Consider the following 19,973-nt stretch of genomic DNA (forward strand, 5'->3'; position numbering starts at 1 on the left):
AGGAGTCGGGGTCGGAGTCGACCATCCGACTCCGCAGCCCTGGTATTAACTGCTGTATTCAGATTGGCAACAACGTTAAAACCAAGACCTCTGGGGGTGTGTCCCCCTCCCACTTCGCTGCTCACTGACGTTCCGCAACGCTGGATTAAGCAGTGCAGGTGATGATGATTTACCCTTTATGCGTTGGCCAGCCACATCTCCAAACCTAACCCCATGTGATTTTTTTACGAGGTTTCATCAAGGCAGTGTTTATACAGCACCATTGCATACAACATTGCAAGCCAAAAACCTATCCTTGCGTCAAAAACCATAATCAAATCAACCAACATTGCAAGAACTGAAAGATCGCACATGTGTATCATTACAAAAAATTGACAGTAAAACGCCCATATGTATGTCATAGATGTGTGTCACGTTACGAAAGGCGCTCACATCGAACATTGTAAATGAAAAAAATAACTCTCACAGTTCATTTTTATGCATAATTTATAGTGCTAAGTGTAATAGTTTATGAAAGATAAATTTTTAACACCGGGATTTTTTTTTTTCTGCTAACCCTATATAGTAAAGCATTGTTTATACGTCTTTCAAAGGAGTGACCCTAAATGAAATCGATTCATAATTGATGCATCAAAAAATAACTTTTAATTTTCACACGTTCAGCCCTAGTAATGAAATTTATGAAATACGTTTGGTTGGCCCAGCTGGGGGAGTGCCAAATAGGCGGCATTGAGAATGGAACGCCACGATAGTGGCTTCAAGCGCCACTAGGCATTACGGGGTTACAGTACCTCAAAAATGATGAAATGATCAAAAGCTTTTTTATTGCTTATTTCAAAACTAAAAACTATTCTGAACACAGGGAAAAAGTTTCATTGCTTTAGTTCAAATATTTAAAAAATTATGAGTGGTTTTAGGCCATGCTCGCTATGTGTTCTTATGCAAAAGAAAAACTTTAAACTGCTTTTTCTCGATGATGGTATTTTTGTGTTTTCATGTCATTAGAATCCCTAAGGATTTTTTTCTATTAAAGATACAGCTTTAAAGTAATACTTTTTGCAATTGGGATATAATATTTGACAAAAATGTGCATTGGAAAAATATTTTATAAATCACTCTAACTCTAATGTTTAGAGCATGTTAAACCTTTAAAAACCAAATTAAAAAAAAAAAAACTTTGATTTTTTACATAATTAATCACAGAAAATTTTCTAATAAACTCATAATCAAATGAATGCACAGATTTTTAGAGATGATTATGGTGATCGTTTAGCAAAAAAAAAAAAAATTTTAATTAGCGCAAAAATAAAAAAAGCCTTAGGAATTTCAAAAAATTGAAATTTTTTTCTTTTTTTTTGAATTTTTAAAAAAGTAGGCAATATTTTTAAATTTTGAAAATAAATTATTGATTAAGAAAAAAGTATGCATGTTATGGTTTTAAAGAAATATAAAATTTACTTAAATTTTAAAAAAATGTTTGAAAGGTACTGTGACCCCTTGAGAGAATCAAGTCAAATGAAAATTATGCAAAAATAAAACAGGTCTAAGGCCTTAAACAATTTTATTGTGTGACTAATAGTAAATTTTCCTGCAACAGTTTTATACTAAAAACATTTCAATGAAACATACCTTTTAAGCAGAACATATCTAGAGCATCTTCAGTATTAATTTAGTAATTATGTTAGTATTATACATGTACAGGCAGACATTGTACTAAAAAATATTTTACAGGCGTTTAACGTGCTGATTGCTGTTGCACGATTGATTACAGCATTATGAATAGAATAACGTTCATTAACATATATGTTTTTCAAAAGTGTTTTGTTAGACAGCTGGCACTGGAAATTATCAGCTGTATTTATAACTAGTGGCACCCGCACGGCTTCGCCCGTAATAGAAAAATTAAAGGTCTTTTGGTTCGCCTGTATATTTACAAATAATGTATGGTGAATTTTCTCGCCAATTAGCTTGTACCGACGTTACAGTTCCACGTTATGATAATTTCGTATCTCGCCAATTAGCTTGTGCCCATGTTACGGTTCCACGTTATGATAATTTCGTAATTTATGATAGTTTTTTTTTTTCTTAAAATTGGAATAAAAAAAGAACCACATCGAATTTTCGAAAAATCGCTTCGAGGTGCACACCCCCATGCTACATACTAACTTTGTGCCAAATTTCATGAAAATCGGCCGAACGGTTTAGGCGCTATGCGCGTCACAGACATCCTACAGACATCCTACAGACATCCAGACATCCTCCGGACAGAGAGACTTTCTGCTTTATTATTAGTAAAGAAGATGCAGTCCAGATCTATGCTGATGGAAGTTGTAAAAACGATCGTACAGGTAGCGGAATTAATATTAAGACCCCCTATCACATGTCTGTCCCTTGTAAGTCTGTCACATAAATTGTTATTTGATATGACGTTAACGACTGGCATTCCCAGTAAATGAGGCTTTTCTTTTGTAAGTTTCTTGCTGCAGTGAAAAAAGAATTCTGTGACATTGAGGCAAAGAAATTTGAAGTACTAAATGCAGTTTTTTTATCGACAGGTTATTGATGTAGCGCAAAAAGAATTTCTCGATCAATTTTCGCTAGATGCTGTTCATAAAAAATAGACAAATCTCACATCTCTAATGGGGTCGTTTCAAAAATTTTAAAAGTATTTTTTTTCTGAAATAACATGCTTAAAAACATAGGGTCTAACCATTTTGTAAATAATTTGTTTAAGTTTAATATTTTTAAAAAATTACTTAAATCGGTGCGCTTTCATTATTTACATTTCTTGCGGATGACATCACAAATGATGAAATGCCATTCTGTGTTGCCATTCACAGAGCAAAATATTTAATTCGCATCTTTACTCACGTCTATTGGCAACGATATGGTTGATAGCAAGCGTAGAGCGCAATATTATATTCGCTTCTTGATTATCATAACGTGGAAACGCGGTACAAAATGCGCCAAAGAGCATCATTTGTGACGTCATCAAGACCACGCCTTGTTTGCAAAATCGGACATTTTAAAAAGTTAGTTAAAAAATAACTGTTGGGAAAATGAAAGAATTTTCTGGGTCCATGTTATTTTCTTTGCTTATTCTATCAATTTCAGTGACTAAAAGTACTACTTTTGACTGAAGAAAACAACCCCATTAGAGCTGTCTTTTAATAAAATTGTTCGTGGAGACTTACAAACGTTGTTTTAATGTATCTCATAATAAAAAGTAATTACTGCAATTGAGTTTTGAACAGTTTTATTTTATTTCATTTCCAGATCAAACAGCGTTTTTTGGTATTACGATAGGAATTGTCGTTGCAATAAACTGTAAGTAATTATAATTTCATGCTCAGAACTACCTACTTTTTAAAAAGAAATCGAAACGGAAGTTAAAATTTTAACGTAAAACTTGATTTTGCAGCAATGTGTGGCTTTGTGCAAGGAGGAGGAACCGGAATCGCAGGCAGTTTACCGAAAAGGTATATGGGTTATAACGTCAATGGCATGGTGAGTAAAATTCATATGAACTTCGGCACGCAATATACAGGGTGTTTCAAAATGAATAGCGGGGTTTTAACATGTTATAATATTTATTACACCAAAATTACAGCCACAAGTGATATATCAAATGAAAGAGAAACTCAAACAGTTTTACATAATAGCCTACAAGTGTTCAATGTGAGCACCATTCGTCACTCGGCACACGTCAAGACGATATGCGAGTTCTTCCCGAACTTTGATGAGTGTCTCATTAGTAATTGCTGCAACAGCTGTTTCAATCCTGTTCCTCAATTCGGGAAGGTCGGCTGGCAGTGAAGGCACATATACACGGTCCTTAATAAACCCCCAAAGATAGAAATCACACGGCGTTAGGTCGGGTGACCGTGGAGGTCATGGGAAACAAGCCCTGTCATTAGGCCCCTTACAGCCAATCCAGCGGTCGGGTACAGTTAGGTTAAGCCAATCGCGTACCTCATTATGCCAGTGAGGCGGCGCACCATCTTGCTGACAGATAAAACACAAAACACTTTCTGTTCTTTAGTCGCCATCTTTGCTACAAGCGCTTTCTAGCGGATTGCAGCAGAAACATTCCACGCGCATGCGCACTGCTGCCAACAAACAAAACTGTTTGAGTTTCTCTTTCATTTGATATATCACTTGTGGCACAAGTTTGGTGTAATAAATATTATAACATGTTAAAACCCCGCTACTCATTTTGAAACACCCTTAAAAAATCAAAAAACTAATAAATATGAACGGATGCATACATAAATATAATAGAAAAGTAAATGATAAACGGAAAACGTTAGAAACATACTTAGATTCCGATTTTTGGTGTAGTATATAACGTAAGTGGATTGCCATATTAGGGGATGAAATTTATCAAATAGTGGTTCAATAAAAGTTTTTAAAAAACTTATTAAAATTCATTTTTGAAAAAAAGCGTCTTTTAAATGACAATTGGAAATTCAATCTTTTTCTCATGTGCACTTAAGAACTATTTGTTTAGATCTTTGCAAAATACAGCACAGCTTAAAAAGAAATTTTAGAAAGAAGAAATTTAACTTAGAAAGTTTAGCTCTGCATTTTTCCACCAGGTGGCTCTGTGAGCGGTCTCATTCTAGAGATCCTATATACGGAGAGATTAGAGATCCTAAATACGGAGAGATTAGTGATCCTAAATACGGAGAGATTGGACAACTTCGGAACGGCGGTCATCTTATGTCCAAAGATGCTCACTCCCCGCAGACCGTAATGCATCTTCTGCCCCAAATATCACTGTAAATTGTATCGGAAAAATTGGAAGCTAGTTATGATATTATGAAACGCTATGTGTAGATCACAAATATCTGTTTGTTTTCTATCTTTATGAACAAGTTTTTGAGAAAAAAAAATCTTTGTACGCGGTATGACGATGCGAAGTAATTGCAGCCGAATTGCCAGACTTGGCGCTCACTCAGTTTAATGAAAATACGAGGAGAAAAGAAAATCAGTCTGTTCTTTAAAGATATCATGTCCTATATTCCGTAGGAAAACTAAAAATTCACACGACGCAGTATTCCGAGCTGACAACACTTGGACTAAACATGGCGGAGATCGGCGCGCCGTTGTCCAATCTCTCCGTATATAGGATCTCTAGGAGAGATTGGACAACGGCGCGTCGATCTCTGCCATGTTTACAACTGTTGTCAGCTCGGAATGCTGCGCCGTGTGAATTTTTAGCTTTCCCACGGAATCTATGACATAAAATCTTTAAAGAACAGACTGATTTTTTTTCTCCGCGTATTTTCATTAAATGAAGCGAGCGCCAAGTCTCAATCCGGCGCCAATCGTTTCGTATCGTCATAGCGCTTACAAAGAATTTTTTTTCTCAAAAACTTGTTCATAAAGATAGAAAACAAACAGATATTTGTGATCTGTACATTGCATTTCATAATATCATAACTAACTTCCAATTTTTTCGATACAATGTACAGTGATATTTGGGACAGAATATGCATTACGGTCTACGGGGAGTGAGCATCTTTGGACATAAGATGGCCGCCGTTCCTAAGTTGTCCAATCTCTCCGTATTTAGGATCTCTATATCTCATTCGGTAGCGCATATCTGATTTACCACACATAGACACCACGTTTATAAAGATAGCAGCAGCCGTTCCGAAATTAAGAGGGTGACAAGGAACTTTAATGGGCACACTGTAGAAAAATACTTAACGCAACGTAGTTAAATTTGTTTTTTCCGACAGTTAAAATTACGGTAGACTCCCGTTTTACGCGGGGGTTACGTTCCACGGAAATGCCGCGTAAATTGAGACCTAACAATAGTGTTAAAATAGGGTTTTAGTTCCGTAGATAACAAATACTTCATTCTAGTGATGACTAATTGTATAATAAGTTTAATGTGTACTTATATCGACTTTTATGCACAACACGCATAAAGAAAACATAAATTAATTTCGTGTTCGGTTTATAAAGAGGAGCTGGCTACGATAGTCTTTGGCAGTCATTAAGATTATTTTTCTGTAATTCTTTGCAGAGCATTAATGCATCCATGATCACTTGCGTCATTTCCATGATAGAATCTTCCTTCACTAACAAATCAGAAAAATCAATTCTATTGTCTGGGAATGGTTCAAAATTTTCAATGTGAATCTTTTTGGTTGTGCGTCACCGACGTCGGTATCCTCGTTGGTTTTGGCATCCTTTGTCACTCCTAAAAGCTCATCTTTCAGTGAATTCTAAACTGTGTGCGTTTAATAACTTTACTTCTGGAAATAGCTCTAGAACCAACCGCATAAAATGTTTCCAGTGGCCCAAACTCGATTATTAGCACAAAATGCAGTTGATTACGCGTATTCTGCAATCTTTAAGAGTTTGAACATTGAAAGAGGGGAACATTTTATTTGGTTGCATTACCGCATCTGCGTAAAACCGAAACTCATCCGCATAAATTAAAATAAAGGTAACAAATCTTAAACCGCGTATAATCGAAACCGCGTAAAACGTGGGTCTACTGTACTTGATTTATTTCCTGAACTGATATTTTGTCCCTTTTGATGTTAACAATGATTTTTTTAATAAATTTTTATTTATTTATTTATTTATTTTTAGTTTTATTTTTATTTATTTATTTATTTATTTATTTATTTATTTACTTTTAATTTTATTTTATTTATTTATTTATTTGTCTTTCTTTTTAAAGGCTCTTGGTGGAATGCTAGCATCAGCAGCTCAAATTCTATCCCTGGTGGGAAACACAAATCCTTCTGACAGCGCCTGTTTTTACTTTGCTACAGCTACAGTTTTCTTGTGCATCACATTTGGATTCTTTCGCTTAACTCTGAGAAGCGTAAGTAATAAGTCGTCCATTTTAATCATAAACCCTACTTTTCTCCAAACATATTTAGGATATTCATGCTTCCGACACATTTAGTTTGTATCCTAAACTTCGAGATATTGGTAGTTCGAGCTATGTGAAGTTCCAACACGCTGTAGAGTTTGAAACGTAATGAAAACCTCGAGAGAGGAATATTCGAGCTTTCAAGAATTGACTGAACACTGAAAAAATTCCGAAACGTTAGATTATTTCCGTGGAACGTTTCGGGATTTTGCAGATTTTTATCCACTTTCTGAGAAAATCAAGTATCTTTGTCAAATAGTATCCTGAATTGCTACAAGTTGCAAGAATGCAGAATTCTCACTGTTGTGAAAAATATTTTTAGCTACCACTATAAACATTAACTGAACGTATTTAATAAGTACATCGGCTTCAGTTCGATTACGGCCGGTCCAGATTGATTAAGCTACCGATGAAAGCGAATAAGTCTCTGGATTCCGTAGCTTTGCTAGAATTGCAGGGGAGTTATATTCATGGTACTTGTTTGCAATTCTGTTTTAGCTTTGGCCATGTTCGCAATAATACTTTTGGCGCTTTTTAGCAAAGAAGAAAAGTGCCAACTGTTGTAATAAACCAACCTAAGTTTTTTCTGAAGGTTCCAGTTATACGATTGGCTTTAACCGGAGAACGAATATATAAAATAAATGACTTATTACGAATTTGGTCACATTACTTATGTAACGCACCTTGTATGAGTGGAATAGTTTAAAATAGAGGAGCTGCGTGACTTAATGTTACTTTGAGTCATTGTATATTTTCCTCGATAATACATAAGTTCAACGAAAAACGGCTTTAGTTTTTGACGATCGATTTTTTTTCAAAAGCGTTTCATAAAAAAAAAATGTGTCGTTTAAATCCAAAAATATATGCTTGCTTGAGTTCAGCCTTGAAATTAATCTGCTTAGTTCATAGACTAATAAGGTTGCGTTCGAGGAGAACGACCGAGAGCTACCGGTTAGTTAATCACGTGACACCTAATGATCACGTGCTCCAATCAACCAATCAACTGCTTAGAATGGTAACCGGTGAGGTAACCATTCTAAGCAGTTTGTAACCGGTTACTAACCGGTGAGGTTCGTCGAACGCAACCTAATAAGAGTAGACCGAGCTTTCCCAGACTTGTTGATGAAAAAATTGGTTCATGGATACATCATGTGACTGGTGGGAGGCTTGGCGAAAACTTTGGCAGCTTTGTTGCTAGATGGCAACATTATCTATAGTTTGGCACTCGACATGTATTTTAAGACGTAATGTGTTTTTATTATTATTTGTTTCCAGGTGTAGAGGTTGAACTGTTTTTCTTTTAGTTATGCATTATTTTGACATTAGTAACTAGTTTTCGATCACAGTTTTCAGTAACTTTTATTTCATATGGAACTGCTACGTCAGCGTTGGCGTGAACGTAATGGCGTAAACGTATTCAGCGAACTATAGGGGACACTGTAGCCACTTTCTAATGGCGGACGATAAAGGTAAAACAAACGCACGTGGTAACGAGGAAAATGCTAATAAGCCTAGTAAATTTTGTTCGTATGCATGATTTTTTCGCTTTATTCTTTTTAAATTAATTTTCAAAGTCTTATTGATATTCTGGCCCACGTAGAAAGAAATGAGAATTCAAGAAGCATTACTAAACGTCAAAAATTAATGCAAATTACGTAGTTCGTAGTTATAAGCAGCCATTTCCACGATGTTGAATTCGATATTTATCAATTCTTGATAAAACTAAATAATAATTGTAGCCTGACAAGAATAACAATTAATGCTAGATAATTTAATTATATGACATTACGAATTATTATCAAAAGAAGATAATACTTCTTTGTCTTGCTTGGCTAGCGCTAATTGTTTTGCATTTGTAGCTGAGTTATTTTTCTCAAATTGCCGAATCGGTTAATTTTAAATTTTTCTGTTTCGTATTTTTCTCATTTCTGCGTTATAATTTAATTCATGCCATGCTAATCATCAACAACATTCTCACGGATAAATGGTCGTAGTTTTCTTTTCAATTGATCTAACATTATTTCTTTAAACTTATCGAATTCTGTAATCTTTCTACCATTTTTATTCCAATCATGATAAGAAATAAATATCGTTTAACTGACATGCGATATCTCTCGCCAAATGTTCTTTGCTCGCACAAAACTATAACCCTACACTATAATCCCACTATTTTGGCGAGGAAAATTCTCAGCGTTAAACATTTTTCATTTCGTTCTACGATAATATATTCAAGAAAATATTTTGCATACTGCCCATTCCAACTAAATGCTGCAGTAAATTAGGTTAATTTAATTAATTATTTTTAAACTAGGCGGAGATGAAAGCCCTAATTCTCCTGCTAATGTTATCAAATCCTTCTTTCGAACTTAAGATTAACAAAAAAAAAAAACCCCATATTCTTACAAATTCAAACAAAACAATTTAAAAAATATTACCTGGTATACTGTTATCCTCTTTAAAAAGAAAAAGAAAGAAAAATGCATCGAACAGAGCAAATGCGAAGTTTGTTAACCCAGAGTTTTCTTGTTTTACGCTTTCGCCATTTACGACAATTATCACACTTTTTAGAGGGAAATAATGAAAACTAACATTATTTTGAGAAGATCGAGAATACCATTAAGGGACGAAACAATTTCTGTTGCTGAAGGCTATCTAAGACACATCGAATGCGTTAATAAATGCTCCTAACAAACTGCCTGTGTTTACGTCAACAGACACACATGGAGCGCAATGTGACAATGTTTTAGTTTTTTCGGTAGTTTTGTAAATCATCGCAAGGTAGCGTATTCGAGCGCTGGAGTTGCGAATTGCGTTAACGCAAAAATGTACTAATCGCTATCTTAAATTGAATTTGTAGGAAAAAATCTTAGAATTTGTAGGTTCTTTTTGGGCGCTTGCATCTTTAATTGCTTAGAGAGTTATTGAAATTGACTAAATGCACAGTACTATCTAAACGAAAACTCACTATGTCAACAAAATATTTACAATTTAGAATAACAAATTTACATATTGGACTCCATAAAAGATCATTCTTCCGTGTTCCATCAATTCTATTTATTTTATTTCTCGCGGGCGTTGATCGTCTGCTACGATCAACGCCCGCTGTTGCTAGGATATCCACCAGTCACATGGTTTGGTTTATGAGCAGCAAAAGGGTTGCCATAGCTCGGTCTATTCTTATTATTAGGTTATTAACAAACTTAGCTTCATAATTATTTATATTTTTTCATTGTTTTTGGCAGCAATTAAAAAGCAGAAGTATTTTAACTTTACAGTTACTATTATTTTTCATTGTTTTTAGCCACAATTAAAAACAAGCTACGTCACTTCCGTCACACAAAAAGGTTGCAGATCAGAATTTCAAAGCCCTCGCATAAAAAGTTCCATTTAAAAAAAAAAAAAACATTTCAGTGCAAAATATATATATGTTACGGCCAAAGCCCGAAGTTCGGCCAGTTCGCGAATTGGCCAGCCATTTCGCGTACTGGCCAAGAGCTTTGGCCAAAGCCCGAAATACTTGCAATTACTATTGTATTTTCTACTTTGGCTGGCCATTTCGCGAACTGGCCGGGAATCCTTGGCCAAAGCCCGAAATGATAATGGTAGATCGGAGATTGACTGGTAGACGACACATGTGTCACTTCCGGTATGACAGCGCTGCAAGTGAGAGAGACAGAGACTCCTCTACTTGTCCCCCGAATGGTTGCAAGACCTTCTGGGTTTAGTTGGGAGATGTGGAGTGACTAACGTTTATTTTAAAGCTTGAAAACTCCCAACACCAACGAAGATTATGTAATTTTGCTGTTTTTGGAACTTAAATATTGAAAATATATACCTGAAGAAGGTCCTGTATCTCGCTCAAAGAAGGGGCGATCACCCCTCCCTTGTATCCGTCCTTGAGGAGGGATAAATGTTTATGCAATTCGAAATGTCATGCACTGGAAAAAAATTGTGTAAGATTACCATTATAAATGGGTGTAACGTTCACGAATTCTGGAGTGTGTAGTATCTCTGTTTAAAGAACTCAAATTGTTGGAGGAACCTTGCACTATGTTTCGTGTAAGTCCCACCTGCAGTCAGTAGAATTCAAAGTGTATGCGTAAAGATCAATATCGGCACAGAGTTGGTAAAATCTTATGAGCGAAATGAAAACGGATCTTTGTGGCCGAGCAGTTCTCTTGCTTTGCGATATGTCTGTAAGACTCCCGTTGTGAGTTCAGACCCCACCCGGTGTCCTGGGTATTCCTCTAATAGTGCAATAAAAACGTTTTGTTTGTAATTGGTGTACATTGATTGTGGAAAAAAATGAACTTGATAAATATTGAATAAACGAATGATTGAAAGCAAAAGTTTTAAAGAAGACAAAAAACAAGGGGTTTCTAGCATGATTTTTTAAAAATACTGTTATAACGAAATTTCAAGTATTTTCACCTACTAATTTACTTTTGTACTTTCAATTTAAATCGTGTAGAAAAAAATATTAATTGATCATTTAATGTACCTACCTGGTTAATTTAAACCATCAAATAGTTAACTTGAAGTATAAGTCCACTTACAATTGAAAATGAGAACCAGTTCAAGAAAGTCAAATGAAAGCTTAAATTTTGTTATTGTGTAACCTTTCAAATAATTTATCTGTAAGCATATAGAACATTATGGTCTAACCTTACGTAGAAATGAGTGAGACGCTACGCTATAGTTATATTACCATGGTGTAACCTTCCACAAGCGATGTGGAACTTTGCACCAGTTATATCAGTTAAGTTACTCCAGAGCAGTAGATGCAGCTACGCTTCCACCAAATTTAAGGAGTAAGGTTGGTTACACAATTGTTTTTTATAATGTGAAAGTTTACAACTTGTAGTAATAAGTGATGGGCTTTACACTACGTAATTGTTTTCCTCATTTGAAATTAATAAAATGAGCTATTAAAGCAGAATACTTAAAAATCAGTAAAATCTACTCATTTTTGAGTACTTCATGTTTTGATAATAGAAATGTTAATCTAATCCTCACGGTATAGTAAGAGCGTGAAGATTATATTAACGCCCTTTACTATTATCATGTTGTGTATCATTTAATTATAATAATCGCGTTGTATATCACATATCATACGTTCACTGGGTAATATCTATTATGGCTTAAATATGAGAATAGAATAAGACGAGATCATATTTTTATGCATTACAAGCTTATTTTTCACACAGAGGTATCATTTATATTTGAACTTGTTTCTGGACCAAGTGTACTTAAGATAAAATTGTGCACCGAAGTACTCATTTCAAAATACTTCATTTTTAAAAGTTTATGAAAACAATCTGCTCTTCATTTCTTTCTTCCTACTTTGGCCGATCGTTCCTAGCCACTTCGCGAAATGGCCGGCCAAAGCCCGAAATCAAGAAAATTTCGGGCTTTGGCCGGTAAGTTTTCAGTAATGCTGGCCAGTTCGCGAATCGGCTGGCCAATTCGCGAACTGGCCAATTTCGGGCTTTGGCCGTATCATATATATAATTTACATTGAACGGTCGCTACGGACAGAACGTTCACTGTAAATGTATTTTTTCCTTGATAAGATTACTCGTGCAGTAAAAAAAGCTTTCTCTGTAGATTTTGTGTTAGATTTCGTATAGATTTTTATCAATGATAACACATGAATGCAATGAAAAAGAAATGTCTTCCGTTTTAGCAGTGAGTTTGGAAAAAACGTTTTATCTAAATGTAGATTTTCCTCGATAATAATGTTGATGCTGCAAAAAATGACTTCTGTCACATAAATTTTAATTTGACATGACGTTGATGAAAGGCATTCCCTGTAAATGAGGCTTTTCCTTTGTAAGTCTCTTGCTGCAGTGAAAAAGGAATCGTGTGACATTGAGGCAGAGAAATTTGAACTACCAAATGCAGTTTTTTCTTGACAGGTTCTTGATGCACCGCAAAATAATTTCTAGATCAATTTTCGCCAGATGATGTTTATAAAAAATAAATGAATGAACCTCACATTTCTAATTAGAGCTGCTTTTCAATAAAATTGTTCTCACAACGAAAATGTTACTTTGTGCAGAATTTGCGTGAGGTGTTAGGTGCTGAAAGAGCATCTTTAAATCTCTATTTGAGCAATTTTTCGTTTAATTTCAACCAGTTCAAAAAAAAAATTAAAATTAGGACCCCGGGAAATTCAATGCAAAAATAAATCCCGAATCTCTACGCGAATTTGCTTCAAACAATCTTTGTGGGAAAATGCTTTTGAAGAAGAGCACATGTATAGAAAATATCTCTTTGATTTGAACAATTTTCCGTTCAATTTTGAACAGTTCAAATCCCTTAATATTAGCGCTTACGGCGAAACTGAAAGTCAATATAGATCCTGAACTTGAAGGCCGATTTATTTCAAACAAATTTTGTTGGAAATAGTTCTAGACGACCAACTTCCGACTCCAACTCCGAGAATTTTGGGGCAACTGACTCCGACTCCGAATTCTGTTACCGAAAATTAGTCGGACTCTGATTCCGTAGCTATGGCAAAAATTTCAACACGAAGGGGGAAATGACTGACTCCGACTCTTGGAAATTTTAACTCTTCGACTCCCACTCCTTTATCTCAAAATAATTCTGACTCCGCAAACAATGGCAGAGTTACGGACTTTAAGGGAAAATGACCGATTCCGACTCCGAGTTTTCCAATTGAAAACCTTCGACTCCCGAATCTAACTCGTTTACCCCAAAATGAGATTGACTCCGACTCCGCAGCCACGGTTTTTACTTTGAAATAATTATTGTTGATATGATTTGTTTTTAAAGAGTGTTTTTTTTTTTTTTTTTTTTTTTTTTTTGAGGTATAGAACTTTAGGTTCAAATAAAACCGTTAAATGACATAAATCGCCATGAATTTGGCTTTATTCGAAAGATGATTCTTTGCCATTTTTATTTAAATGTGATTTCTGGTATATGGCCACTTTGGCTGGCTTGGAGAACGTCTAATCGGGAAGCCAAATTTTCTATCACTTTTTGCAGCAATGGGGGCCGTATGTGAGTGAAATGTGGCGAATGTTTTTGTCTAAGGCGTCAATCGTCTGTGGCTTATCGGTGTAGACCAGAGACTTCACACAGCCCTACAAAAAATAGTCCAGCGTAGTTAAATCGCATGATCTCGCAGGCCAATTCACGGGTCCATTAAGCGAAATTATTCGTTCACCGAAAGTTTTTTTCAATAAATCAATTGTGACACGCGCTGTGTGGCGTGTTGCACCGTCCTATTGTCTATTCATGACGAAATGGCATACCAAAGTAAACACAAAACAAGTGACAACTATTAAAATGGCCCACAGATCAAACAGTGTTCCCGACTTAAAGTTCTATACCCTGTAAAAAAAAAAAAAAAACACCCTTTATTTTCACACAAAATTTTTAATTTATGTATTCAGTGTTTCGCGGAGAAATTCAGAGTCCTTTATGTTTCTACATAAAGATATGCGCAGACGATTTTTTATTATTTAAGAATGAATGAAAATTATTTCTTTAAGTTGACATTTTGTTGTTTTTTATTTATTTTGAAAGTACATTTTTTGGAAACAGGGTAGAAACAAATGATTTTTTTTAAACAAAATTTATTTATATTAATGAGCTTATTATTTTCATTCTTTTTTTTTCTTTTTGAAAGCGGTTTTTTTTTGAAAAAAATATATATTAGCTGCTTTTGTTTAAAAGGTGCTTCTACTTTATTTGTTCGTTTATTAATTTTTTACGCATCTATTTCTTCAGATGAGAGAGGCTTATTTTATTTCTAGGTATCAAATTAAAATGCTTAAAAGTTACGTTTGAAATAATTTGCGACTTTAGCTAATTTTGAGAACATTGATCACGTACTAGACAGTCGATATTGGTTTACGGCAAAGGAGGCTCGTTTAGTTTTGGACGGAACTGCTTGTTGTACTTTGCGATTCAAAACGGCGAACTTCGTCATTTAACAATTATAATAAGACACTTTCAAAGTGAAAATATTGTTGAAAGTTCTTAGCAACATCCGCTTACTTGGTTTTCCTCTTTCAACGTTTTTTTCCTTTTTACTTCCTTTTACAAAAAAGGAATTATTGTGTTCGCGAAAACATTTACACTAAAAAATCGACCTTAATTTCCATTTCACTCACTCCCGAATGAATGATGAGGTTTTTTTTCGACTCGACCACTAATTGATAAGTGCCTAAGAACGTATAGACACTCGATATATCAATTTTAACGATTCCTGATTTAATTATAACGAGTTTTCTCGTGACGTTTGTATGCGTATGTGCGTATGTATGTCGAATAATTCAAGAACGGTCCTAGAAAGCTGAAATTTGGTACGTAGACTCCTAGTGGGGTCTAGTTGTGCACCCCCCCCCCTCCCCTTTTGATTGCATTCGGGTGTTTCTAAAGGGGCCTCTTTTTTGGGGGGAAATCATTGTTAATTTCGATGTAAACTCAAGTGGTGTTACAATTTGGCGGACACTTGGCGATATATCGCCAGTCTTTTGGTCGCCAAGTTTTGTCACCAACTTGGTGACAAATTTGACGTTTTTTTTTAAATTATAAATCTGATTTCAATTTGGCCACTGTTGGTGATATTTAGAGAGCTCGTTTAATTTCATCGCTCGTAAGTTCTAGAATTTTAATAAAAGTTAAATGTCTACTATCACTTAAAACGGGAACATACAAAGTGCCTGACATTTGAAGTTAATTTTCAAAAAAAATTTGACGAGATTTTACTTTAATTCTGTTTCAAATTTTGGGTTTTATTCATTTTAAATATAAAAAAGTTGTGTAGATGAAAATCTTTATTCTTACTTTTTCCTGTTTTTGAATGAATTTTCTATTTTATGCTCTTCATTTTCTTGCAGGAACTGTACAACTTTTACATGTCCAAACAAACATGTAAGTGATTTCCTTTTCTTTTTCTTCATTCAGAAAAAAAAAACTACCACCATTTCTTTTTTTTGACAATCATGCAGCAATTGTCATATAAATAATAGTCGATGATCGAGTAACCCTCGTGTTTCAACAATGAAACTCAGCACGGCATAATAATTTGATAATGTGTTTTGGTAATGTTTAACATACAGGGAAAGGCTTTATTGTGACAGGGCTGAACACGATCCGGTCACTTAACTGTTTTACTGGTAAGACTGTGTCATGTCAGGGGAATGAAGAAACGAAAAAGCGGTCAACAATGAACGCTATCTACTGGAGTCTAGGGGTCATCTACTGGAGTTAGGGTTACAAATACAAATGTGACGACCAGCAACAGGCTCTTGGCCCAACTAGGCTGGCCTTAGTCAATTTATTAGTCCCCAATGAAGATCAATGGCCCTCTTAAAGCTATCCACCCCCTTGCTCATTACTACCTCTTCCGGCAAGCTGTTCCAAGTGCAAGCAACCCTACTAAAGTAGTAGTTTTCCCATATTTCCAGGTTAGCCTGAGATTTGAATAGCTTAAAACAAATGACCCCTCGCCCTCTGCTTTCGGTGCAAAAATTTAATCCATTAACATCATTCATTTTGATAAATTTAAACAACTGAATCATGTCCCCTCTGATCCTCTTTTGCTCCAGGCTATACATATTAAGCCTATTAAGTCTGGTATCATAATCTAAATCTGAAAGTCCCCTTACTGGTCTAATTACCCTTCTTTGAACCCTTTCCAAAACACAAATATCTTTCCTCAGATAAGGCGACCAAAACTGCACAGCATACACCAAATGGGGTCTTACTAAACTCCTATATAAAGGCAGAAGAACCTTCTTAGATTTGTTTGAAATAGATCTATTGATAAGCCCAAGCATTCTATTGGCTTTGTTACTTGCAATGCTGCACTGTTGACTAAACTTGAAGTCCTGATTTATTAAGATACCCAAATCAATAAAATGTGTCTACCTGACTAATGATTGAACCCTGTAAACGATAACTCATACGCTTATTTCCATGACCTAAATGTAGCACCTGACATTTACCTACATTAACTTCCATACCCCACTTATCCGCCACTTAGTAATATAATCTAATTCCTCTTGAAGCTGTTTTACTTGTTCTTCACTTTCTGCAATCCCCATAACTTTTACATCATCAGCAAAACAATTCATGCATCCAGAAATATTCTCATTGATGTCATTCATAAAAATAATAGAGAGGCCCTAAAACTGAACCCTGAGGAACCCCGCTTAAAACATCACTCCATTTAGAATGATTTCCCCTCACAACTACTCTTTGTTTCCTTCCAGACAGCCAATTTCTAACCCCAAAGTCAAGTTTTTCCTCCTATTCCTAGATCAGCTTGTTTGCTGAGAAGAGCAACATGCGATACCTTAACAACTATCAATCTGAGCTCTACAGGGGTCAAAATTGGTTAGTGGATTAATTTTAAGGGCTTCGGAGTCAAAAAACTAAGTTGGAATGGGGGGCATGGTTCAAGCATCAGGTATCGAGAGAATGAAATTTTTTTGGGTATTGCTAGGAAAGGAAATAAAGTGACGAACAAGAGTAGTAATGTTAACAATTGTAATTTAGGAAATTTCAGGGTGTTAAATAAAAGCAACTTAGGCATGCTTAAAGTTTTCCATACCAATGCTCGCAGTATTAGGAACAAGATGGATGAATTGAAAAGCATAGTTATGGATGAGAAGTTGGATGTTATTGGAATTACAGAGACATGGGCTACCGAATCTGATGCAGAGTTATTACATATTGCTGGGTATAATTTGTTCAGACAGGATAGAGTAGGTAAAAGAGGTGGTGGGGTTTTATTTTATGTTAGAAACAATTTTATTTGCAATGAATTGGTCATAAATGATAAGCCTACTGATATTGATATGATTTGGCTGGAGTTGATGAGCAGTAAGGGCAAAAAGCTACGCTTTGGAAACATTTATAGGCCACCTAATTCAAACCAGGGACAAGATGAACAGATGTACCGTATTATTAGTGACATGTCCAGTAAGGGATCCGTTATCATAATGGGGGATTTCAATTTTCCGGGCATTGATTGGAATAATTTTTATCCTGGTAATGGCAAAGAAGAGGAATTTTTAAAAGTAATTGGTGACTGTTTCTTAGATCAAGTTGTAACTCAGGGAACTCGAGAGGAGGCCATTTTGGATCTAGTTTTTTGTGACATAGGTAGTTTTGTTCAGGGGTTGAGTGTAGGGGAGCATATTGGAGATAGTGATCATAACAGCATTAGGTTCCGGGTTAAATTTGAAGTGTGCAAAGATGATAATTTTAGGTTTGTGCCCAATTTCAGAAACACCAATTTTGTTGCACTTAGGCAGAGCTTGAAAGAGGTTTTTTCGTCAGGGTTGGAAAATAACGACGTAGATCAGCAGTGGACGGAATTTAAGGATAAACTTGCTAAAACCGTTGGGGACTATGTTCCATTTAGGAGAAAAGGTGTTAGTACCAAAATTTGGCCCATGTGGTTCTCCAGGGAGACTAAAGAAGCTCTTAATTATAAGCAAACCACTTTTCGTAAGTTTAAAGAAACTGGTCAGAGTGCGGAGAGGCTCCAGTATGGTAAGGCAAGGCGAAATTTTAAGTATTTGGTACGGATTCAGAAAAGGGAATTGGAGCAAAGGCTGGCAGATGACATTGATGGGAACCCTAAGAGGTTTTTTGCTTACGCTAATTCTGGGAAAGCTCGAAACAGTCAAATTGGGCCTTTGGTTGATGAGTATGGAAATTTAATCCAAAACGATAGGGATATTGCAAATGTTCTAAATAACTTTTTTTCCAGTGTGTTTAACGATAACTGTATTTCAACAGTTGACACTAACAAGACACAAGCTATTATACAGCTTGAGGATTTTGTATTTTCCAGGGAGGAGGTTTTATTTCATTTGAAAAAGATTAAAGCAACTAAAGCTCCGGGACCAGATAATATCTATCCAAAAATTTTAGTTGAATGTGCAGAGGAATTAGTGGATGTTATTTTGAATATTTTCAATGCTTCTTATAACTCGGGGACGGTGCCAGAGGACTGGAAGCTGGCTAACATAACCAGGCCCGGACTGGCCATAGACTTGACCGGGACTTTTCCCGGTGCGCCCTCTCGAAAGGCGCCCTTCTGTCGTTTTCTTATTTTCCAAAACAATGTTTTAGCTATATGGAATAAATTATGTGGAACCAAGAAGTGATTTTGCATTTGAATATTTTTACATGCAATAGCAATGTTCTTTTTTATTTATATGAACGTTCCCTTTTATTACCCCCATAAAGCAATTAGTCCCCTCTCGTTTCGTAAACGGTCTACTCCCAGGGCATCGTTTGTGGCTTATCTATTGCTTCAAGGTTCAGTTCTGAGGACAAAAACGGACCCATGGTGTTACCCCAATAAAAAAGGGATGTGAGGGTGAAAGTGACAGCACATATCTATGATCAAGAATACGAGAATGGTTTTATTTATTGACAGTACACTTTAATTGCTGTAAGAGCGGATACCATAATTCCCTGTTCTGCTAACGATCATGAGTGCAATAGAAGCAAGGAAGAAGACAAATAATGGTAATATTTGAAATCTGCGCATTAAAAATAGTATAATGTCGAAATAAGCCACATAAAATCAGTATTTTAGTGGATGGATGGATATGAAGACAGATTTCACATTTTTTGTAGCTCCACAAAAAAAAAATAAATAAATAAATAAAAATAAAAAAATAAAAAAATTAAAAAAATTAAAAAAAAAACCGAGGACAGGACTGTATGGTGATTTCTTGACTTTTTGAGTCAAGACCCTCTTTTTTGGAACTAAGATTTTCACATGGCGCCCTTCCCAAAATAAAAGTATGACTTGTAACTGACAGTCAAAAATAAATACGAGTCGTGTATCTGCATGGAATAGCCCTTATTTATCCTGCAGTTCTGAAAGAAATGGAAAAAGGTGTCATAAATAAGTCTAAACTAGTTGAGCAAAAATAGTAAATTTTCGAAGTGGTCCTAGGAGGACTGCAGGGCTCCCCGGTGCACAGTTGGGGAATTACTGGACTAAACAATAAAGATGCCGAACAGTTTTAAAGATAAAACATTTTTCGATTTTAAACTCAAATTTTGT

General features: G+C 35.4%; 1 protein-coding gene across 1 annotated transcript in view; it reads left to right on the forward strand.

Moving 5' to 3' along the window:
* LOC129227254 (equilibrative nucleoside transporter 1-like) overlaps nucleotides 1–19,973 on the forward strand; it is a 99,144-nt gene that overhangs the window by 56,642 nt on the left and 22,529 nt on the right. The window contains exons 6-9 of the mRNA XM_054861772.1: nucleotides 3,277–3,327; nucleotides 3,422–3,507; nucleotides 6,704–6,850; nucleotides 15,775–15,808. Of these exons, the coding sequence (XP_054717747.1) occupies nucleotides 3,277–3,327; nucleotides 3,422–3,507; nucleotides 6,704–6,850; nucleotides 15,775–15,808 (318 nt within the window). The remainder of the gene's footprint in view (nucleotides 1–3,276; nucleotides 3,328–3,421; nucleotides 3,508–6,703; nucleotides 6,851–15,774; nucleotides 15,809–19,973) is intronic.

Source organism: Uloborus diversus, chromosome 8 (genome assembly GCF_026930045.1).
Source record: "Uloborus diversus isolate 005 chromosome 8, Udiv.v.3.1, whole genome shotgun sequence".
Lineage (NCBI taxonomy): Eukaryota > Metazoa > Arthropoda > Arachnida > Araneae > Uloboridae > Uloborus > Uloborus diversus.